Genomic DNA, 19,988 nt, shown 5'->3' with positions numbered 1-19,988 from the left:
CAACATGACCTATGGGAGCAAAGCAGGATGAGGTCTGAGCTGCATCTGGTCATTATGGAACACAGGATAAGGGGGCTCTGAGCTTAAGGCCATGACTCATCACCAGGAATACCACCTTGTACGCAAGGTAAAGAAGGTAGCATGTCTGCAAGGACTCTCAAGGTGATCCCACATGACTAGAAAGGACCAGGTTGAAGTCCATGGCTGTGTGCGGGACAATAACTCGAGTGCTGCCTGCAGGAATGCCCACGAGATCAGTCTCCCTTCCTCAACCAAAGCTGAAAATTCACCACAGGAGTCCAAGGGAAGCAACACTATAAATTTAGCCACCGCACAAGCAGGTACTGTAGGAATAACTGCTGCTGCTGACCGGATGGTTAGGTATTCAAGAGTTGCAATTCCCACATTGAGCACAACTTCCACCCTATTAGATCCAGGTTTTTTGCATCCCTAGTCTTGGGGGAAGGTCCCAGAAAACCCTGCCTCTCTAGCTGTTCAGCAGCATCCCCTACTAGAGAGGCTAGGTGTGAGAGTGCAGATCTTCACAGCCCTTGGAGAGCACAAAGTTCCGCCATTCATTATGGTTGGCAGTAGGTGGCAGTGAGGCCGGGGTCTGCCCCAGTGTCTTAGTCATGTCCATAATTGTTAACATTAAGGCAATATGGGAAGGTCCCCAAAGGGCCAGATGTCCACCATAAGATCTGCATCATTCATGACATCCTTTGCTCTAATGATCAGACACTGGGCAACCCATGGTCCCATAAAGTTTGTTTACAGTCACCAGTCCTGACTTTCAGTGTTCTGTGCTGTTATTTAGCTCTGATTTCCTCCCTAGATGTCTTCTAAAAGCTCAGCAAGCAGTGGAAGTGTGGGTAATGCTGCAAGACAAAATTGACCTCCCGTGGTTCAGCAAATTCTCTGGTTCGGCACCAGTCAGGTCCCAAGGGTGCCAGAGTAGGGAGATTCACCATGTGCACTACTGTCATGCCTGGGGTCTGCCTTAAACACTAGGGCTGTGTCTACACTGGCATCCCTTCCGGAAAAGGGATGCTAATGTAGCACATCGGAATAGCAAAATCCGCGGGGGATTTAAATGTCCCCCGCGGTATTTGCATTAACATGGCTGCCGCTTTTTTCCAGCTTGGAGATAAGCCGGAGAAAAGCGCCAGTCTAGACGTGATTCTCCGGAAAATAAGCCCTTTTCCGGAGGATCTCTTATTCCTACTTTGAAGTACTTTGAAGTAGGAATAAGAGATCCTCCGGAAAAGGGCTTATTTTCCGGAGAATCACGTCTAGACTGGCGCTTTTCTCCGGCTTATCTCCAAGCCGGAAAAAAGCAGCAACCATGTTAATGCAAATACCGCCGGGGATATTTAAATCCCCCGCGGATTTTGCTATTCCGATGTGCTACATTAGCATCCCTTTTCCGGAAGGGATGCCAGTGTAGACACAGCCTAGGATTCTACACCCACTCCAATTTGTCTTGTGCCAACTTGGCCATGCAGTGCCCCAGTGGCTTTTTTGTGCAGAACACTGACAAAGAAAGCTCCATGACTCAGAACAGTGTAGCTAGAAGCTCATCCTTGTGTGCATACCAAAAGCTGTTGCTGAGTTTCTGCTTAATGCCAAACATGAATGGTCACTGTCTCCATGTGTCCCCACAGGCAGATCAGTGCCCAGGCAGCCAAAGCAAAAAAGTAAAGACACCCCTCTTCCCACAATGGCTTCGGTTCCAATTCCTTAGCACCAGCAGTTTTGGCACATTTATTCTATGCAGAGAACATCAGAGAACAATGAACATCAAAAGAGTGAAAAGCAGTTTTGAACCCAGCTCATGTTCTAATTATCAGAATAAAAAAATGCTGTTTAATATGGTTTAATCAAAATCTTCAAACTGGTGTTTGTTAATCCATGGTACCTTGGAAGTACAAGCATCCTCCAAAGTTTCTGCATATCAACCCAAAATGAAAATAAGGTTTTTGTAAGTGTGCAGTGCCCTATTCTGAATGTGATATTGGAAATGATGCTTGTACAGTACTAGAAACACCTCCTAACTGCTAGTATGCAACTTAAAACTAAATAACCAAAATGCTTAATAGCCTAAGGTGACAAGAATTACCCGCATGGAAATAAATCTACATGGACTTCAGTGCGCAGGTCCATAATAAGGTGCAGAATGTAAGAGCAGACAACTCAGCAGGTAAACAAGTCTATCTTCTTAGGCTGTGTCTAGACTGCAGGGTTTTTTCAAAAAGAGTAGTTTTTTTTCGAAAAAACTTCCCCTGCATCTAGACTACAGCCGCATTCTTTCTAAATTAAATTGAAAGAACGCAGCTTTTCTTTCGACGGCGGTACTCCTCATTTCACGAGGCATAACGCCTTTTTTCAAAAGTGCTCCTTCGAAAAAAGGCGCTATGTCATGAAAGCTGTGCTTTTTTGAAAGAGAGCATCTAGACTGCCTAGGTGCTCTCTTTCAAAAAAGCAGCTTGCTTTTTCGGAAGTACTGATTGTAGTCTAGATGCTCTTTTTCGAAAGAAGCTTTTTCGAAAAAGCCTCTTTCGAAAGAGGCTTGCAGTCTAGACGTAGCCCTACTCTAAAAAGAATAAGCAAAGTCATTCATTGAGTTTACTTTTGCATTTATTTGGCTAAGTATTTGGTGCATATGAAATTTCATACAAATGTGCCAAATGCTATACTCTTTATGAATTTAGGACCAAACAAGGTAAGTTATTGTGTGCATCCTTCGTTTATTTTTTATAGATACTATTTCATACATTCCATTGACAGCTGCAAATTACTGGATGAAAATATCAAACAAATAAGAGAAGATGCCCATGTTAAGGCAAGAAAAAATATGGATTTTTTTGTAATCAATATAAAAAGATTATTTTTAAATTTTAAAAGCTATTTCCCCCACTAAATGAAAGAAACTGAATTTCTCTATTTCAGGCAAGTGTTAGAAACACTGGATCAAAATTTTATCACATTGAAATTAACAGGAGTCTTGCCATTGACTGTAGTGAGGCCATAAAGAATAGGGAGGAGCATTTATTTACATATTCTGGGAAAGTAGGCAGCTCCATGAAATTTAAGATTAATTTTAAAATGTAAAACATGATCTATTTACCACTAAAATTGAATCGGCCACAATAAGTTAATTTACTTCCCTCAAAAGCCTAAACTCCTTTACATGGGTTGCCAAATTTAATTACCAGCGTTGTATATTTAAAAACAATTAGCAGAAAGTTTAAACATCAACTCCTAAGGAAATCGGCACTGCTTCAAACACCAGTAGCAAAAATATTTAATTCCAATAACCACAAAACTTTCAAAATCCCTATTTAACATTATTTAAAAAAAGGCTACAATGTGAGAATTTGTAAACAGGTGCAAACTAATGACTACTTCTCATATCTATATGTAGAGTAACTTGAATGAACACATCAATTGTAAATGTTGGATATCACAAGAAAGCTAGATAATCTGTGACAAGGAAATATGTAATTTATCACTTTGCTGACTGACACATGTTTTTATTTTCCCTTTCCTCATACTTAGAATACCATGTCACACTGAGGTGTTTATGGTACATGTTTCTTTTTAAAAGTAGCCTGCCATGCAGTCACTTACCAAACCATCAGTAAATGAAATACTTGTTATCTTTAACTGAATGAGTAATTTTCTTATACGGACAGTAACTCACACTAGTTTATCATTCTAATGATCAAATACCCTTGGGCAACAGGCTGAGGGATAAGGAATTAGGTAAACGCAGATTCGAGCTATTTTTGTATGACTATAAAGATTAATCTAAAAATCATTTCTGAATACAACTGTTGTAATGGAAATGTCAACAAATTTTCAACACCATTTTCCCCCAAATAAAGCACAGTGATGATTAGAGTAGAGCAAATAAATCACAATGAATAATTTATTAAACAATTTTGTCTCGTCCCCCATTTACAAATTGTTCAGACACAGATCAGGACATTCTGTCATTTGTACATTACTCAAAATTATTCACAAATTTCAGCAAACACTTTGTGGTCTGCACTGTGCACAGCAATGGCTAGTTACTCTAGCCACTTGGTATGGTATTTTGTTCCCAGACTGATTATTTATACCAATCATTCAGCAGGTTGAATTATTAGAACAATACACATGACCATACAATCAAAATAGGATTTTTAGTGGAAATTTGAGTTCTGCGACCTAGAATTTGCTTATCTCATGTATTTGCATTGCGAAAGCTTGAACATTCATATGCTTGGAAAAAAGAACAAAGAGGTTTTTGTGCATTGATTCCTAGCAAATCAATTTTCATTTTGGAAATAAAATGACTATTTTGAGAATTTTTTTATTACGCACATAGTGCTGCTGTTGATTTATACATTATGAATAATTGCAACACCTCTTATTTAAGGAGTTTATTTTGAAAAGTTGGCAGCCATTTAGATTAACTGCATACACATACACCAATGGATACTTAATGGCACTGTTACATTTGGAAGTACTGTACTCAATTTCACCTCCAATGGCTAACCCAATCAACTGAATCACATTTTATCTTTTTGCTGATACAGTATAAAGAATGGAAGGTCCTTTCAATATCACAAATAATATATTCAATTTTTCTCCTAATGTGAGGTATACTTTTTGTATTTGAATACAAAGCTATCATTTTAAGGCATGGAGTGTGTAACAAGCAGAAATTATTTAAGAAAACAAACCCTATACTTCTGGAAAAGTATATTTATTGTAAGCAAAGAGATTTTTTTGGTTATTTATCAAAATACATCAATCAATGATTAGGCTTTACTTTTGCCAGCTGACTTTAGGACATGAAAAATGACCTGAAATGTTTTTCCAACCCCTAACCCCCCCTCAAAATAGCAAAAAGTATTTGTTGGATTAGGGAAAAACCTTATAGATAGGCATCAGTAATGATTGACTATGCATTGTTCACAAATCCATCAGCTACATTACTTTGGAAAAAAAAACCAGGAAATTTGTGGAATTAAATGCTAATTAACATATGTCTTAATCCAGAAATTCGCTAATTGAGAAGTCACTGATTTTGGTGCCCTGTCTATACGTCAGATAGGCGAGTTCAGCAGTACTGATGACCGCTTTCAGGAACCCTAACAATTTCCTCTGAAACAAGAATGTGAATATCACTTTTGTGAATATCAGACACTGCAGGCAAATATCTTCAAAGTGTCATTTGTTTTCCACACTAGCCACTGCTTTCTTTGCGGCATCCTCAAGGTCCCTTGCAGAGGTGATTGGTAACCCACTTTCATTCAGAATGCGCTGGGCCTCATGAACATTCGTTCCTAGAACGGAAATTGAAAAGGTGAGCTAAGGAATACATGCTGTGAATGGTTTTTATTAACCCTTCGTCCATCTGGTTTAATGCATTAATTAAGAGTTCATTTCATTTTAAAGAGAGGGAAGCCAACTAGAGGTCCGAGCCTAGGAACTCTGAAAATCTAATTCCATCTCCTGACAGTGTTCTCAAATAAGTGTTCTCCTCTGTGTTCTCAAATAAGCCACTCTCTGACAATCACAGGAGTGATGTGAGGGCCCAGTGGCCAAGCCAACGTCCACTAAGTCTATGGAAAGATGCCCACTGATAATGGACCATGCTTTATTCTGTTAATATATGTAAAACACTTTGACGATTAAAAGCACCAGACATAAATTAGCTGGATTATTTAATAAATAACAACCCTACTATGGTTATTAATGATAACTCCAAAAGCCTCCTGTGCTGGCATCAAAAGACAAATTATTATTGTTATTATTTTTAAGAAGCTTGAGGTTTTTGAGCTATCCTGAGCATTTTACTGTTTGGGAGTAGCTGATGCAGGCACCCCAGGTATTCCAACCCTCTGCCCATAAAGCACTTCTGCACCTCTGCCTAAAGTCCCGGAGGGTAATGATGATGGAAGAGTATTCATCTGTAAATAATTCAGAGAATGAGCATAACATTATACTTTGTTCCCTGAAAGACATCAAATGCTGTAATATTATTTGCAAGACTATATAACTATTCAGCTTATGTGCTCTGTAGACAAACACTTCAAGAATACTCAACAGAGCACTCACATAGTCATGAATAAAAGGCTATAAATTAAGAGAGACATTTCAGGGAAATGCATATTTCACACTGTCAAACTCCTATAAAAGGCAAATGCATTGTTAAATGAGACCAGATTAATGAAAAGCGATGACTGATTGTCATTGAAGCTCTTCGTTTATTAATACTGCACAGGGACAGGTCCTTTGAAATGTTCTGGCACAGTGATCATATGTACTTAGTGTTTTCCCCAGAAGTCTCTGTCCTGGTTTGATGCAATGCATTTGGCACCCTCTGGAAACACCAAACTGAAAATGATGGCAGTTTTGACTTGCATGTCATGATGTGTGAGACAAAGGATTTAAGAAGTTATAGGCAGATGTTCTTTCCCTTAACCCTTTCCAAGGATTTACTAAAGGGAGATGGTGACTCATGCAAGATAAGCCTCCAGGTAACTGAGACCCCAAAAGGGAATATTGTTAAGAACTAGGCAAACAGTTCACAATCCTCAGTGTGTTTGATAATGTTCAGTTCATTCACTTACTTTAAACAAGCTCTATTTTTTTACTAAGCTGTTCTCTATACGTAAAACAACACTCGGGCATTAGAGAAACCTGGGAAACGAACAGTGAATTTACTGAACATGATATTCATACGCAAAACCCGTATCTGACTATGAACTCCCTTTGCCCAATATGGTAAAAGTATGCTGAACAAAATGGGACAAATTTGACCCTGAGGCTCAGATGTGTCAGGGATGGGGGCCACAGAATTCCCTCGACATATGGATTAAACAGATCCTGCAATTCATGAGACTATGAGCCTAAAGCTAAACTTCCTGAGTTATTGATGTTGTTGCTCCGATTCCGAAGTGTATGTCTTGACCCTCAAAAACCTTATGCTTCTATAACCACAGGCGCGCATCCCTCGAGAGCCTTGGTCACTAGAGAACAATATGGAGTGCTCACTCTTCTCTGGAACTGAGAAACTCTTTCTTATAACCCTTGAGTTGTTGGAGGAACACTTGTCTATAGTCACGTGAACTAAGGCTGTTAAGTGACTAGGTAAAAGAATTATTTCAATTTTGCCAGCTATAAAGTCCTAATAGAATCACTTTACTGAACTGTGCTTAGTAGGGACAACGTTGACTTTAATCTTAAAGATTCAACGTTTTCACAGTTCTAACACCTAGTAAAATCTCTCACTCTGAACAGTGGAAATGTCAGTCAACAGCGTTTACCGAACTAGTCAAATACGAAATAACAAAAAATTCAGGGGCATAGAAATGAGTAATTTCTTGTAAATGCCATGTGCCAGTACTTAAGTTTGTTTACATTGTAATAGTAACTTTCAATATTCCCCATAATTTATCCTCCAACTCTCTTCTCTTACATCAATAATCCCTTTCAGTTTGGAAGGCAAAGAAAATTCAGAGATGTATGTACAGCCAGTCCCCGAGGTACGAACAAGTTACAGACCAAACACTTGGCTGTAACTCAAAATGTTCGCAACTTGGATCCCATTGAGTTACATGGTGACCGTGCTGTTCATAAGCGCGGATTGCATTCATAATTCGGGGACTGCATTTACGACTACTTTGTTCGTAAGTGCGGATGGTCGTAAGTGGAGGTGGTCATAAGTCGGAGACCAGCTGTATATCACACTGATGCACTGGGCCTATTTCTTTAGCATCGCTGATTCGACATAGTGCCCAAATGGTGCAAATCCACAGAAGCCTAGTTGTACCAACTTTACTGTACGGCAATGAAAGTGGGTGCTAGGGAAGGCCGAAGAGTGGCGGGTGGACGGACGCTTTGGATTCTCCCGGTCTGCGTCAGTTGCTCCAAATTAATGAACAGAATGAGTTCAGAAATGGATATTCGTAGCTAAACCCAGCAACTGCCTCCACCGGCACTGGTCCAGTTTCAGGGGCTTCTGTAGAATGGGCCTATTGTGAGGCTGGAAGACCAACAAGTTACGAAGCATGTTCATCAAGGAATGCTGCTGCACGTTTGACAATCACAAGCTTTGGTGGTGAGATGAGACCGCCACTGGTCCATGGCCACAGACACAATCTGCAAGAGACAATGACCCTTTGGGATTTGCCTGGATGATAATGACTTGGATGTGCATCACTATTCAGACAAATCCCCCAAGATGCATCCCCAAAGCCAAGACAGTAAGAACGAAGAGGTATAGAACATCTGGGGTGAAGTCCTCCTCATCAGTCTAAACCCTGTACACGAAGTAAATGCCAGAGCAACATAAAAAGGCTCAAAAATTCCCAGATCCATCTGAGGCAAGATTCCCTTGACACTGGATCTAGGAAGTTGGCTGTAAGGTTGCCTACAAAATATCCCGACAATCCTTGATGTAGGGCAATACATGGGCGGCAGGACACACTGGGTCTGGCTATGTTGCAGCCTACAATTTGGTGCAGATAGGCTAATATAGCTCCCAGGCCTGTCTATGTTACACCGGGGGTCTCTCCAGCCCCCAAAGCAGCTCAAGATTGGGAGGATGCAAAATTCACTTAAAGCCACGATAGCCTCTGTGAGCTTTAGGATGAGAATCAAATGCATCTGTGGCATGCATCTCTGGTCTCTAAACATCAATGAGATAGTATTGTTGGTGCAAGCCAAACATTACTGAATACCGATGGAGTGTCATCCTTTTCAAGAACAGACAATACAGTATTGGGCACTTAGATATGATAGAGTATGAAATAATCGATAGAGTTCTGTCCAAAACTATACAATGAGAATCTAGTGGATTCCTTTAAAGAGAAGTTCAACACTATGTAACTAAAACTGCACCCACCCATTCCCCCTTCCCCACCCTTCTTGCTTCCTCTCTTACTTCTGCCAGACACTGCCCTCAAACTGCCTTTTTGTCTCCCATCATCTTACTCCTTCAAGGCAAGCTTCCATGAGGCTATTTCCTCTTAGCTCCTAACCTCACTCACTCTCTCCTTCATATTGCACTTCCCTTTCTCTTTTTCCACACTCCACTTAGCTCCTCCAGCTCCCAACTACGTCATGATCTCTCCAAACATCAGAATCCTTCCCTTTCCAGCTGCTGGCCCAAGCTACACAGAAAGAAGCTGCAAAGCAGCAACCTGAGAGCCAAACTCTGCTGTGTCCACTTTCCTATTTAATTGGCTCAGCTATCTTTCTTTTAAGACAGTGCAGAGGCCTCTGCTCTGTTGACCCCTTTGTTTTTGGCTTATTTAGTAGACTATTCTTAAGAGTACCACACAAAGGCAATCCTACAAAAAGCCAGCACAATTTCCCTTTGCCACTGGAATGTAATTAATGTCTTCTCAATATTTAACAATCGATGCTGCTTCAGCCTTTTAATCAATGCTAATCCTAAATGCTAGCACAAGGATGCTAGCCCATGAAAGTGTATTGCACACCACTCATGAATATGCCAGGAGAATGCTGTAGAACCCTAAGATAAACTCTAAGCAGACTGTCTCAGGGAAAAGGTAATTTTTCAAGAAACAGGCTGATTTTTTAAAATTTCAAAATTAAATGATCCTGCCATCGTTCTGGGTGCACTAACATTGTAGGGTTTCAAATCCTTTTTTTGGATCATCTTTTTCCTTTCCTGATTCTTTTTAATCCCAGCTCCCCACCCTTTTTCAGGCACAGAGATACACTAACAAAGGTTAATGGTGAAGGCTCCGGACTCTTCCAAAACAAGAGTCATTCAGATTCCTCATTGTTTATCATCCTTTCATTTAGGTTTCATTTAGGAAAAGAGAGCAGGGAAGAGAAAGCTGGACCCTTTTTTTCAAACAAAGCTAAGTGACAATTCTGGAAGTCTATCCACTAAGCAACACACAAGGATCCCTAGCCAGGTTATTGTGGCCGCATTGTTGCAATTCACATTAGGGACTAATTTTTCCATCCATGTGCAGGATACATTTTGTTCTGTGCGCTAAGGCATGTGCAGATGTGCACCACCAGTAGGAACACATGCTGCCAGCTGTGGGAACTCTGCTAACTAGCTTGGCGGCATCTGAATCTCTCCTGGGCAACCACCCAAGAACCCAGCTTAGGGAACACTGCTAGGGACTGCATCATTAGCTGCCAGCATAAGGACCTGAACTGATCCTCTTTAAGGACAGATCCATTAACTCTCCTCACACCAAATTCCTCATTCATATGCTGCATCAAAGTGTTTAATTACTTCATAATTCCTAGACCTACCAAAATGAATTTTAATTACATTTGCAGTTATCCTTTAATTATCCTCTTAATTATTAATAATGCAGTAAACATGCTCAGTAGCAAGCAACTTTCTCTACAGGATGCTCATGATTTCAAAGAGTGACTTCGCTGAACAGAATCATTGAAAGGTTTGTTTTTAAAAACATAATTATACAATATAGTGAGAACTACAGCTCTATTCTGCCAGAAGTGAGAGCCTGTCCCTGCAGAGGTCTCTCAAGTCATGGTTCTCACTCCCTGCACTGAAGACATCTCAGAGGCTGGTGGCTGAAGGAGGAATAAGTAACCATTTGTTACTGTCTTAGCAGCACTGGGGGAAGAGGTCATGCTTTCCGTCCCCATGAACGGCAGACAGAGTCACAGCTTATGTACGGAGGTCAATGACGTAACATAAGAACGGCCACACCGGGTCAGAATTCCACGTAGCCCAGTATCCTGTCTTCCGACAGTGTCCAATGCCAGATGCCCCAGAAGGAACGAACAGACCAGACAATCATCAAGTGACCCCTCCCCTGTCGCCCATTCTCAGCTTCTGACAACCAAGCAGCAACTGAAATCTATGACAGAAGGGAGCTCTGCTTGGCTTGTAATGTTTAGAAAAGTCCTACAGAATTTCATGGTAAATTATACCTTTGATACAGTTGATTCCCATCCACCCTGTAACAAAGCTTCAGGGGGTAGCCGAGTTAGTTGGAAACTGGAAAAACTTAACACGCGACCAATAGTCCTGCAGCACCTTAAAAACGAACAAAACACGTAGATGGTATCATAGGCTTTCACATGAAGAAGTGGGTTGTACCCATGAAAGCTCATGATACCATCTACATGCTTTGTTCGTCTTTATGGTGCTGAAGGACTATTTGTTGGTTTTTTTAAGTTTCACCCTGTTATTTAAGGAAGAAATACATCATCACATGCAAAAGAACTATTCCGAGTGGTTTAAAAAAGCCTACAGAAAAGGTATCCTTCTCTATAAAGTTCTTTAGGTTGTTAGAATAACTCTTATGGACTCTCATTTAAAGTCCATAGAACCTGATAGGATTAATCTGGCCCATAGGTACAACAATTATAACTAAGATTAGACAGATGGATTGATAGATAGGCTTCTACAGAAATTTTCCATAGAAGGAGAGGGTGAAAGAGAGACTAACTTTGCTGGCTACTTTCCTAACATTAGGTTTTTTTGTAGTTATCCAAGTAGTTAAAACTAACATTTGCTCTTCATGAAGTTGCTCAGGTTAATCTAATGACAGGTCAGATTGGGAGCAGTACATTAGATGTGTGCTGCACCATGCTGATTGCTCTAGACACTTCTTGACTATTGTATTAACAAAATCAATACAAGACTCAGGCTAAAAAAAAGGTTTAATGCAAAAGGGTGGAAATAGGAAGTTGGAGAAGTGAATAAATCTCTCATAATCATGTGTGATTTTGGTACTTAAGAAATACAAAAAAAGCCTTTTATGCAGGACAAACATATAAAGATACTTTCAACAAGCATGCTGTAAATAACTGATATTTTCTGCTTCTGCAAATTCAGTTGCTTTTGTTAACTAAGTAGTGACAGACAATTTAAGCAGATGGATAAAACAGAGAACTTGAATGATGTCCCCAAAACAGTCGGAAAGCACTGGAAATGGTTTTAAAAACTAAATAATCTGAAAGCATTGGAAACAGACTTAAAAACTAAAGTAAAATGCCTTCTATGACAAGTGGATGTTAAAGAAAAGAAGCCCCATGGATCTAGTCCACATTAACCTCCTGCCACTGGATGGTGTCAGAGAACTGTAAACAGAATTCCATAGGTAGGCTATCAAAATAATCTGCCCTTCACTTATGCTGTGATCAGGCATATGGCAGTGAAAATGCACAGTATAACAGGTAACTTTTTATTTGACTCCTACTATAAGAATGTCATCCTCGACAGGGAAAGTGAACCTCTCTCTTTTTTCTCTCAAGTGAATATCAATGTCACTCACTGGATTAGCCCGCAACGTGTATTTTACCAGCAAATTTTTTCATTCCACTTTATTCCAAATACACTTTTGAATCCCTGCCCCAGAAGGATCATAGTGTTTGCTGAGTGTCGTGTTTCAAATTCATGCTGCTGGGTTGTTACCACTAACTCAGCAATTTATTATATATTTATTCTAAGGAATGGTACCTTAACAACCTCTTTATAAATTACTATATTTATACATTTTCTATTGCTACCATTTTAACAATACATGAAAACAGTTGATAGTGTTACAAATGTGTATCTCGGTATGTCTACACAGTGATAAAACACCTGGAGCACCAATTCTCAGAGTCCAGTTCAGTTGACTTGGGCTTGTCAGGCTCGGGCTGGTGTCCAGAATCCGGGACCCTATTCCCTGCTGGTTCAGACTGAGCCCGAACATCTACACTGTAATTTTACAGCCCATGAGCCATGGCCTGCATCAGGTGACCCCAGAGAGCTGCGGCCTATTGCAAGTCTTTTAGTACAGTGCAGACATATCCTATAGAAACTATCGATACTCAGGAACATTACTAGTTTGAATGAAGAAAAAAACACCCCAGTGTTTTTACAGCACATACACATTAAATAGAAACAGACTTTTTGCTGCCATTCTAAAAGTTGAGGGTCAGGACTGGGTCCAAGATTTCAGACCCTTAACATGAACTAAGGCATAAGGGGAGAAAAAGTGTTTGCATCTGGTTGTGTGCATGAAAGCAAGAGAAATAAAGAAAAAACATTAAAAAATGAGAACATGGTTCCCAGAGGACGTTTTGTTATGGAATGACGGTGAGATATTTCATTAGCCATAGTTTGGATTGTAAGGCTTCAGTGATACCACATTGTGACACACAGCGTTTCAACCTCATGGCACTGTGTGGTGGTATATATCAAGGCAATTTATCTCCATTAGCATACATGCAGTTTAGAGATAGAAATGCACAATCCTGAAAGTCCAAAAGAGTGGTGTTTGGAGTGGAAAATAGAACCTTTCATTTTGTCTCCAGTTAACTTTGGGCTTAAGTTGAAGTAACTGCTGACTGAAGACTATTTGGTGACATATGAATTTGGTAGCCCTTGGCTAGTTAGTCAAGAAGAGATTATCTTCCATCACTTCACTGCAGAAATCCTTTAAAAAACTTTCTATTGTGACATTCCTTTCTCTATTTTCTATCTTATATTTTTGCCAAAACATTTTTCATGTTGAATTTTCAAACTCAGGATGTTAGAGTGGGGTTAAGATTGGTCAAATAATATTTTCTCATATTTTAAATGTGAATACATAATATCATATGTTCTCTTCTCGTTAATAACAATTTATGGTTGCTCAAGTTTTTGGTAGATTTACATACAAGAACAGCATTTGTGCTCACAAACTGGACAACAAATAGCATTCAAATATGCAAACGAGGGAGATACATAATTGCTCTACTTGTGTGTGAAAGCAGTTCCCATGTGCGACTCTGAAATTCCGACCATGCAAAATTTTAGGTCTACAAACTTAGCTAAAAACTTGGTGTGGCAATCTTGGAAATGGAAATTTAAAAGCCAATTGTGAAAACGAGGTTCTGTCTGCCTTCTAGCATGGAGCATATACAATAACAAAGTCAACTCCCATTTACTCTTTTCCCTCTAGACATACTGTATTGGAAAGAAGTTCACTTTTTAGAGGAAGAGAATGTCACATATTCCTACCCAAAAACCAGACGGTGAATATTTCATGTTACCGTGACAAAATTAATCTCTACATTCCTTCCTACCCTCAGTTTTTATTTTATTGGTAAGCACATCAATAAACTGTATTTTGGCGTTAGTCCAACATTTGCCAGTTAGTCTGTGTAGAACCCCGTTGTAACAGCATGTTATATTAAAAGAGGGAAAAAAATCCTCTATAATTGCTGCAAGTTCCCAGTAGAAACAACGATTCTTATATCTATAAAAGTGAAAATCTAAAATGTGTGTTTTTCCCGTCACCCACGAGCCTTTTAAACAAAAATAATCCTGCGTTTCAGCTGCTGAGTTCTTTTCTGATAAGCCAAGTAAATACATGTAATTATAAAGTTACCATTTTCAAAGAGGAAAGTAATCCTTGCTTTATCCACTGGTAAAACAGCTTGTAATTATTATACAGCTGAGACCAAAGATTTGTCCACAAAATCCTGCTAAATCAAGACAGATTTGACTGATTAAAACTTTAGTCATCAAGACATTTGTAATACATTGCATGTGGGCAAAGAGTCTTTAAAGTGCAGGCCACAAATCCTTTAGATTTATGGGAATAATCATGAAACTTCTTCTGGGAAAACGTACAAAATGGAAATATGAGAATGTATGTGGGCCTCTCTCTTGTCCGATGAAATGCAAAATAGTATTAGTTTTGTTTTACAATATTTCGGGGACTTCTTATTGCTTTCTCTGTATTGATTATTAATTCAGAACCATTTTAGTTTCATGCAAACTGATGGGTGTTTAAAGAACAACATAGATGATTATGGGGTTGGAGAGACTGACTTTTGGAAGACAGATTAAAAGAACGCCTATGAATAGCTTGGCTGAATGATTATGGTAGCAAAGGAGGGGTTGGTCACGCAAAAACAGTCTATAATTAAAGTACCTGAAAGATGTAAACACCATGTAAGTCTTTGCTTAGGGGGCTGCAAGAATAAAACTATGACTAATGAGATGAATGAAAAGAACACGAGGCTGATCAGTGATAGTGGCAGTATAATAGTGGGGCAGTTTCCAAAGGGAACAGTGGTAGCTCCATCTTCTAAGACACTTACACCAGTTTGAGTAAAGCACTAAGCGGATCCCAGGAACCACAGGAAGGGGATAGTGGATTTACTGATTTTTTTGTTCCATCTCTAACTCCAACAGACTGAGCAACACATACAACTCTTCAGCGATAAAGGTCCAGGACACAACGGGGACAATGCACTAGTTGTCATAATAAACCATGCCCAGGTGGTGGTACAAGGGACACACAGGAGACTCAAGGAGTTTGGGGGAGAAATCTGTCAGCACAGGCAGCCCTGCACTACCCCTGCTTGCAAACTCCTATGTAACCATGAGTCAGAGCATTAATTGCTATGGAGATACTGGCCTGCAGCAGGTTAAAGCAGTACCTAGGGTTGCTCTGATTTACACCATGGGTTGCAGCAGCTTTTGCAGAGTTCCAGACTTTGGAAGGGGCAATGGTGGTGGAAACAACATGGCGCAAGGCCCGGATATACAGGATCATGGAATGTGCAACTGACAAGTAGATGCAAACAATAAGAATACCCAAGTGATTCTTAATAGGCAGACAATAATTTAAGATGGGCCATAAACATTGCGTCCTCTAGGTGGTTTAAAATATGGTAATAACCAGTCTACAACTCCAATTGTGAATTACCTGCTTCCAAACATAATAGCTTTTCAGTTCCTACACCAATGCACTAATGGCTATTAAATCAAGCAAAGTACAGCTGCTCTTAGCAAAAAACTAATCAAACAACAAAAGTTGCATGAAAAATAACCAAATATTGAGGCTTTACATATAAAATGAATCTTGTCTCTTGGCTACCTCCTTTTCTTTCTGAATCTCCCCCACTAAATTACTTTGTTCGTTTGCCTTTCTTTAGGACCTAGGGAATGTTTCATCATCCAATGAAATCCCTGGCAACCTATTTCTATGTCTCAATTCAGAGATGTTTAAAGTTCTCCTTGTTTGGCAGAGCAGCGGATCTTCACTGTGGTCATGCTGCTGAATACTTTACTTAGATATCGTGATGGCAAGTGTGGCACAAGGATGTGCATAGAATAGCAATGCATGCTACATGTTTTGGCGTCATGTGGAAATGACCTATACACAGCAGAATGACACCAAGAGACATGCAAACTTAGTTCCTTTGCCAAGTTAAAGAGAATAAATTTCAAATATAGAGGCTCCCAGGGCCAAGCCGTGCCCCGAGGCTCTCTGCACACAGCACTTGCATTTGGGACAGCATCTACCCACCCCTTTAATAGGAAGTATGGTGCATCTGCCAGTGACTTTCCACATTCTTATTTGGTACAAAGGAAAAACAATGAGCTTGGTTTGTTAAAAATGCATTGTCTGGCTCTTGATGTAGCTGTAAGACCACAATTGCTTCTCCTCCCCACCCCCTTCACTGAGCTGGAAAAGCCAGAGAGGTTCTAAGGTGGCAGGAATTATTCCCTGCAAAGACATCATGTGACAGCACCAGCTGCTCTGCAGTTCTGAGGCAGGGGCAGTTCCTACTACAGATGGATGAAGTATTTTCAAAACTGCTGGAATTTCAATTTTTTGGAACGGACATTCAAAGACAGCTTACGTTTTTAAAACAGACACACAAGCTCTAATTCCTGTTGTTTTGCAAGGAGCAAGACCATTGGGTCAGCGCGGAAGGACACTTATCAACCACACTCCATTTTCTACCCTCGACTGCGCTAAGTCCTGAGGTGGCTGGTGTATATAGGGGAAAGTACCTGCGCTACTAATGTATTTGTGGGCATATGCTGACTTTGAAACAGTGACCTCCTATCACCGCTCCTCTCCAGGCCCAGGCCAGAGGAAAGAGACGGGCCTTCCATCAAACTCCCAAGGCCAGAGACTCAGACTCTGACACATCCATCCCAGGACCAAGAGCTCTTCCCAATGAACATTCTGCCACCAGCCCTTCCAAGCTGGGCAGTCAATAAAAAACATCCCAGTTGATTCCAGCTACAGCGGCAAACAGGGAGAGAGGTGGCCTCACAATTTGTGTGAGGAATTAAAACAGAAAAACCGCAAACACCACAAACAGAGTGAAACAGGCTTCATTGCAAACGTCTTTAACCACTGCTACAATGTTATAATCAAGTGTATCTGTAGCACAGTTAAATGATTAGCTCTGACTATGCCCTTGTAACTCTCAAAGTTTGAGAATCAGTTCGCACACTAAATTTGTGAATTACCAAGATCATTAATATTCTGACTGGCAAACTATTCACATTCTTTGATCGATCAAAGAGAGACCTATGTGGAGAAATATGTAGTAGGATGCTCAAAGGACTAATCTTGCCTTTCATGTTTTCATGTTAAAGTAAATTAATGTAACTTGCCGACAAAATAACCCACTATAGCATGAATATTGATTTGACTATGGAAAATGCCTTTTAAAAACACCAGTTAGGAGTCCAAATGCGCTCATCAAAAACAAAAGATTTCAAACGTATGAATGCTGATGTCAGGGACTGCAGGTTTTGACCCCTGGTCCACAGGGCTCTTCGCAGCTACTAACTTCCAGCCTGCCACTTAGTGACCTGTTAACTGTTGTCAAATGAGGAGCTGAACTCGGACACAGGATGTCAGTCCTGGAAGCCAACTGGCAAAATGCTGGTCATCCTGATTGGTTCATAGCTTCTATGTAAAGCCAACACTGAAATAGGAAATTGTTTATTCAACTGGATTCTCCCTGCTTGGGACTGCTTCTCCTGCTTCCTGCTTCTACTGCTGATCTCCTGGTACCTTGACTCTGCCTTACGCCAGACATCTCACTTCTGTTTGCCCTCTGGCCTGACTCTTGAGTTCTGCTTCAACCACTTGGTCAGACTGCCCACATCCTTGTCATGACAGTGGCGCTGACTTCAGAAGATTGCAGGAAACCAAAACATTTTCCCTCTTATTGCTAATAAAACCGATCTTCCTTCCTCAGCTCTCGCAGAAGACATTTCAGAAACTGACAGAAAGAATTATGGGACTTTTTTCAGAGAGCAAAATAACAAAATATTAAAACCAGCATCTGTGGAGCCTCTAGACTTTTTAAAGCTTCACTGACTTTCAGGCTGGAAGGGAACATTATGATCATTTAGTCTGAGCTCTTGCATAGCACAGGCCACAGAACACCCCCCAGCGATACCTGCTTCAAGCTTGTAATTTCTGGATGGGCTAGGGCAGAGATTGAGAACTCAAAATATAGAAGCTCATCTGGAACTTATTCAAGCTGTCATCCCCCAACCGGCTGTGTTTTAAAAACTGTGCTGGAGAGCTGGACAAGAACAGGCCATCCAAATAGAATAATGCTGATCTCTTTTATATTTTTCTTCATTTTTCTTTTGTTGATGGCATTATAATTGGTTTGTGTATGCTACAAGTGTGCTGAATAAAAATGATTTGGAATGGGGAAAAAGCCATCTAGCTACTATGTAGTTCCATGAAAGCATTTTCTCCATTCTACTCATCTGAGGAAGTGGCTTTTGCCCACGAACGCTCATGATACTATCTATCTATCTATCTATCTTGTTAGTCTCTGAAGTGCTACAGGTTTTTTTAAAGTTACAGACTAACATGGCTACCCCTCTTAGATTTTCTGACTGGGTTGGAAATACTATGAGTACAGCTCTTCTCTTTGTGTTTCAGCCCTTCCACTTACATCTGGGACCAGGAACTACAGAAATATATGGGAAGAGTTTACTTCTTGTATTTTACATTTATAGAAAAGATCACAAAACCTCTAGTTAGGGCTGTAGATACTTTTCCAGATATGAGAAGTATGATCAGATTAACAGAAATGGAAATAAACAAAGCCAGGAAAGGAAAAAAGGAAATAATTTAAGTAGATCCCCATTCCAATAGCTGGAAAAATAGATGGGCTTTGCTATGTTCTCTGAAGATCAATGGATTTGGGTGATTTTGGACCAATGGCAGGAATGAATTCCAAAGTTCAGGGTTCCTCGCAGAGAACCACCAGCCAGAAACTTCCTCTCTTCGACATCAAAGGTGTTTTTGCATGTGTGCCTGTGCTTGAGTGAAGAGGCAAATGCTGCAGTCTCTATTCAGGAGAATCTCCTACTCAAGTTTGGCTTGAGAAAGGACCGAATAAAGACTGGAAGATATGACCCTAAATCCGGTGCCAGGGAAAGTTCCACAAGTGAAGAGTTGGATCGATTCTTACTGCACCTGAAGTAGTTTGCACATCTTTTGCTGGAGCTCAAAGAACAGAGTAAACTGAAGTGGAACGTGATGTAACTGAGTGCAGCTGAGAGCTGTCAGCAAGCCCGGCCCTAGGGCAAGCCAAGCAAAGCAAATGCCATGGGCCCCAAGCTTTCAGGGCCCCGTGCTGCTGAGTATTCACCATCCACTAGCTGGGCCTGGGGCCCCCCCTCTCAGCATCCTGCTTTGAGCCACGCAAACCTTGGCTGTCAGTAGCCCCAAGCCTTTATCACTCACCTTCAAGTCTGACTACTAGAGGTACCTTCAGTTCGAGCTCTCGGCAAGCTTTGGTAATGCCATTTGCTACAATGGCGCAGTTCACAATCCCACCAAAAATGTTGACCAGTATTGCTTCAACCTGAAACAAACAAAAAAAAGATAGTCACCTTTTTAGGCATTGCTTTCCAAACAAGGGATAAAGGACAGCCAAGGGACAAATTCTCTGCTTTTACACATTGCCAGCAACTACTGAAATCAATAAATGGGACCTGTGTAACCCAAGAGGAGAACTTGCTGCTGGGCCAAAAAAGGTGTGTCCTGCCTATAATGAGCTGATTGGTGGTCTCAGTTTAAATTGTTGGCGGGTAAGGCATTCACACTGCAAAAACCATTAGTTTGGAGACTGGTCTACTGGAGGTGGGCACTGGAACAAGTTTAGGCATAGCAGTTAGGCAGTAGGCACTGTTCTTATCTTTG

At 40.5% G+C, this 19,988-nt stretch overlaps 1 protein-coding gene across 2 annotated transcripts in view; it reads right to left on the bottom strand.

Annotated features, from left to right (window-relative positions):
- Positions 1-2,619: 2,619 nt before the first annotated feature.
- Positions 2,620-19,988, bottom strand: part of SUCLG2 (succinate-CoA ligase GDP-forming subunit beta) — a 239,542-nt gene continuing 222,173 nt past the window's right edge. For both annotated transcript variants that reach the window (XM_075938556.2, XM_025183076.3), the window contains exons 10-11: positions 19,530-19,650; positions 2,620-5,336 (exon numbers count right to left, since the gene is read on the bottom strand). In XM_075938556.2, the coding sequence (XP_075794671.1) occupies positions 5,221-5,336; positions 19,530-19,650 (237 nt within the window). In that variant the 3' untranslated portion in view covers positions 2,620-5,220. The remainder of the gene's footprint in view (positions 5,337-19,529; positions 19,651-19,988) is intronic.

The sequence above is a fragment of the Pelodiscus sinensis genome, chromosome 11 (assembly GCF_052426305.1).
Source record: "Pelodiscus sinensis isolate ZL-2025 chromosome 11, ASM5242630v1, whole genome shotgun sequence".
In the NCBI taxonomy this organism is placed as follows: Eukaryota; Metazoa; Chordata; order Testudines; family Trionychidae; genus Pelodiscus; species Pelodiscus sinensis.
The sequence above is the reverse complement of the archived record's forward strand: the minus strand, read 5'-3'. Positions and strand labels throughout refer to the sequence as shown.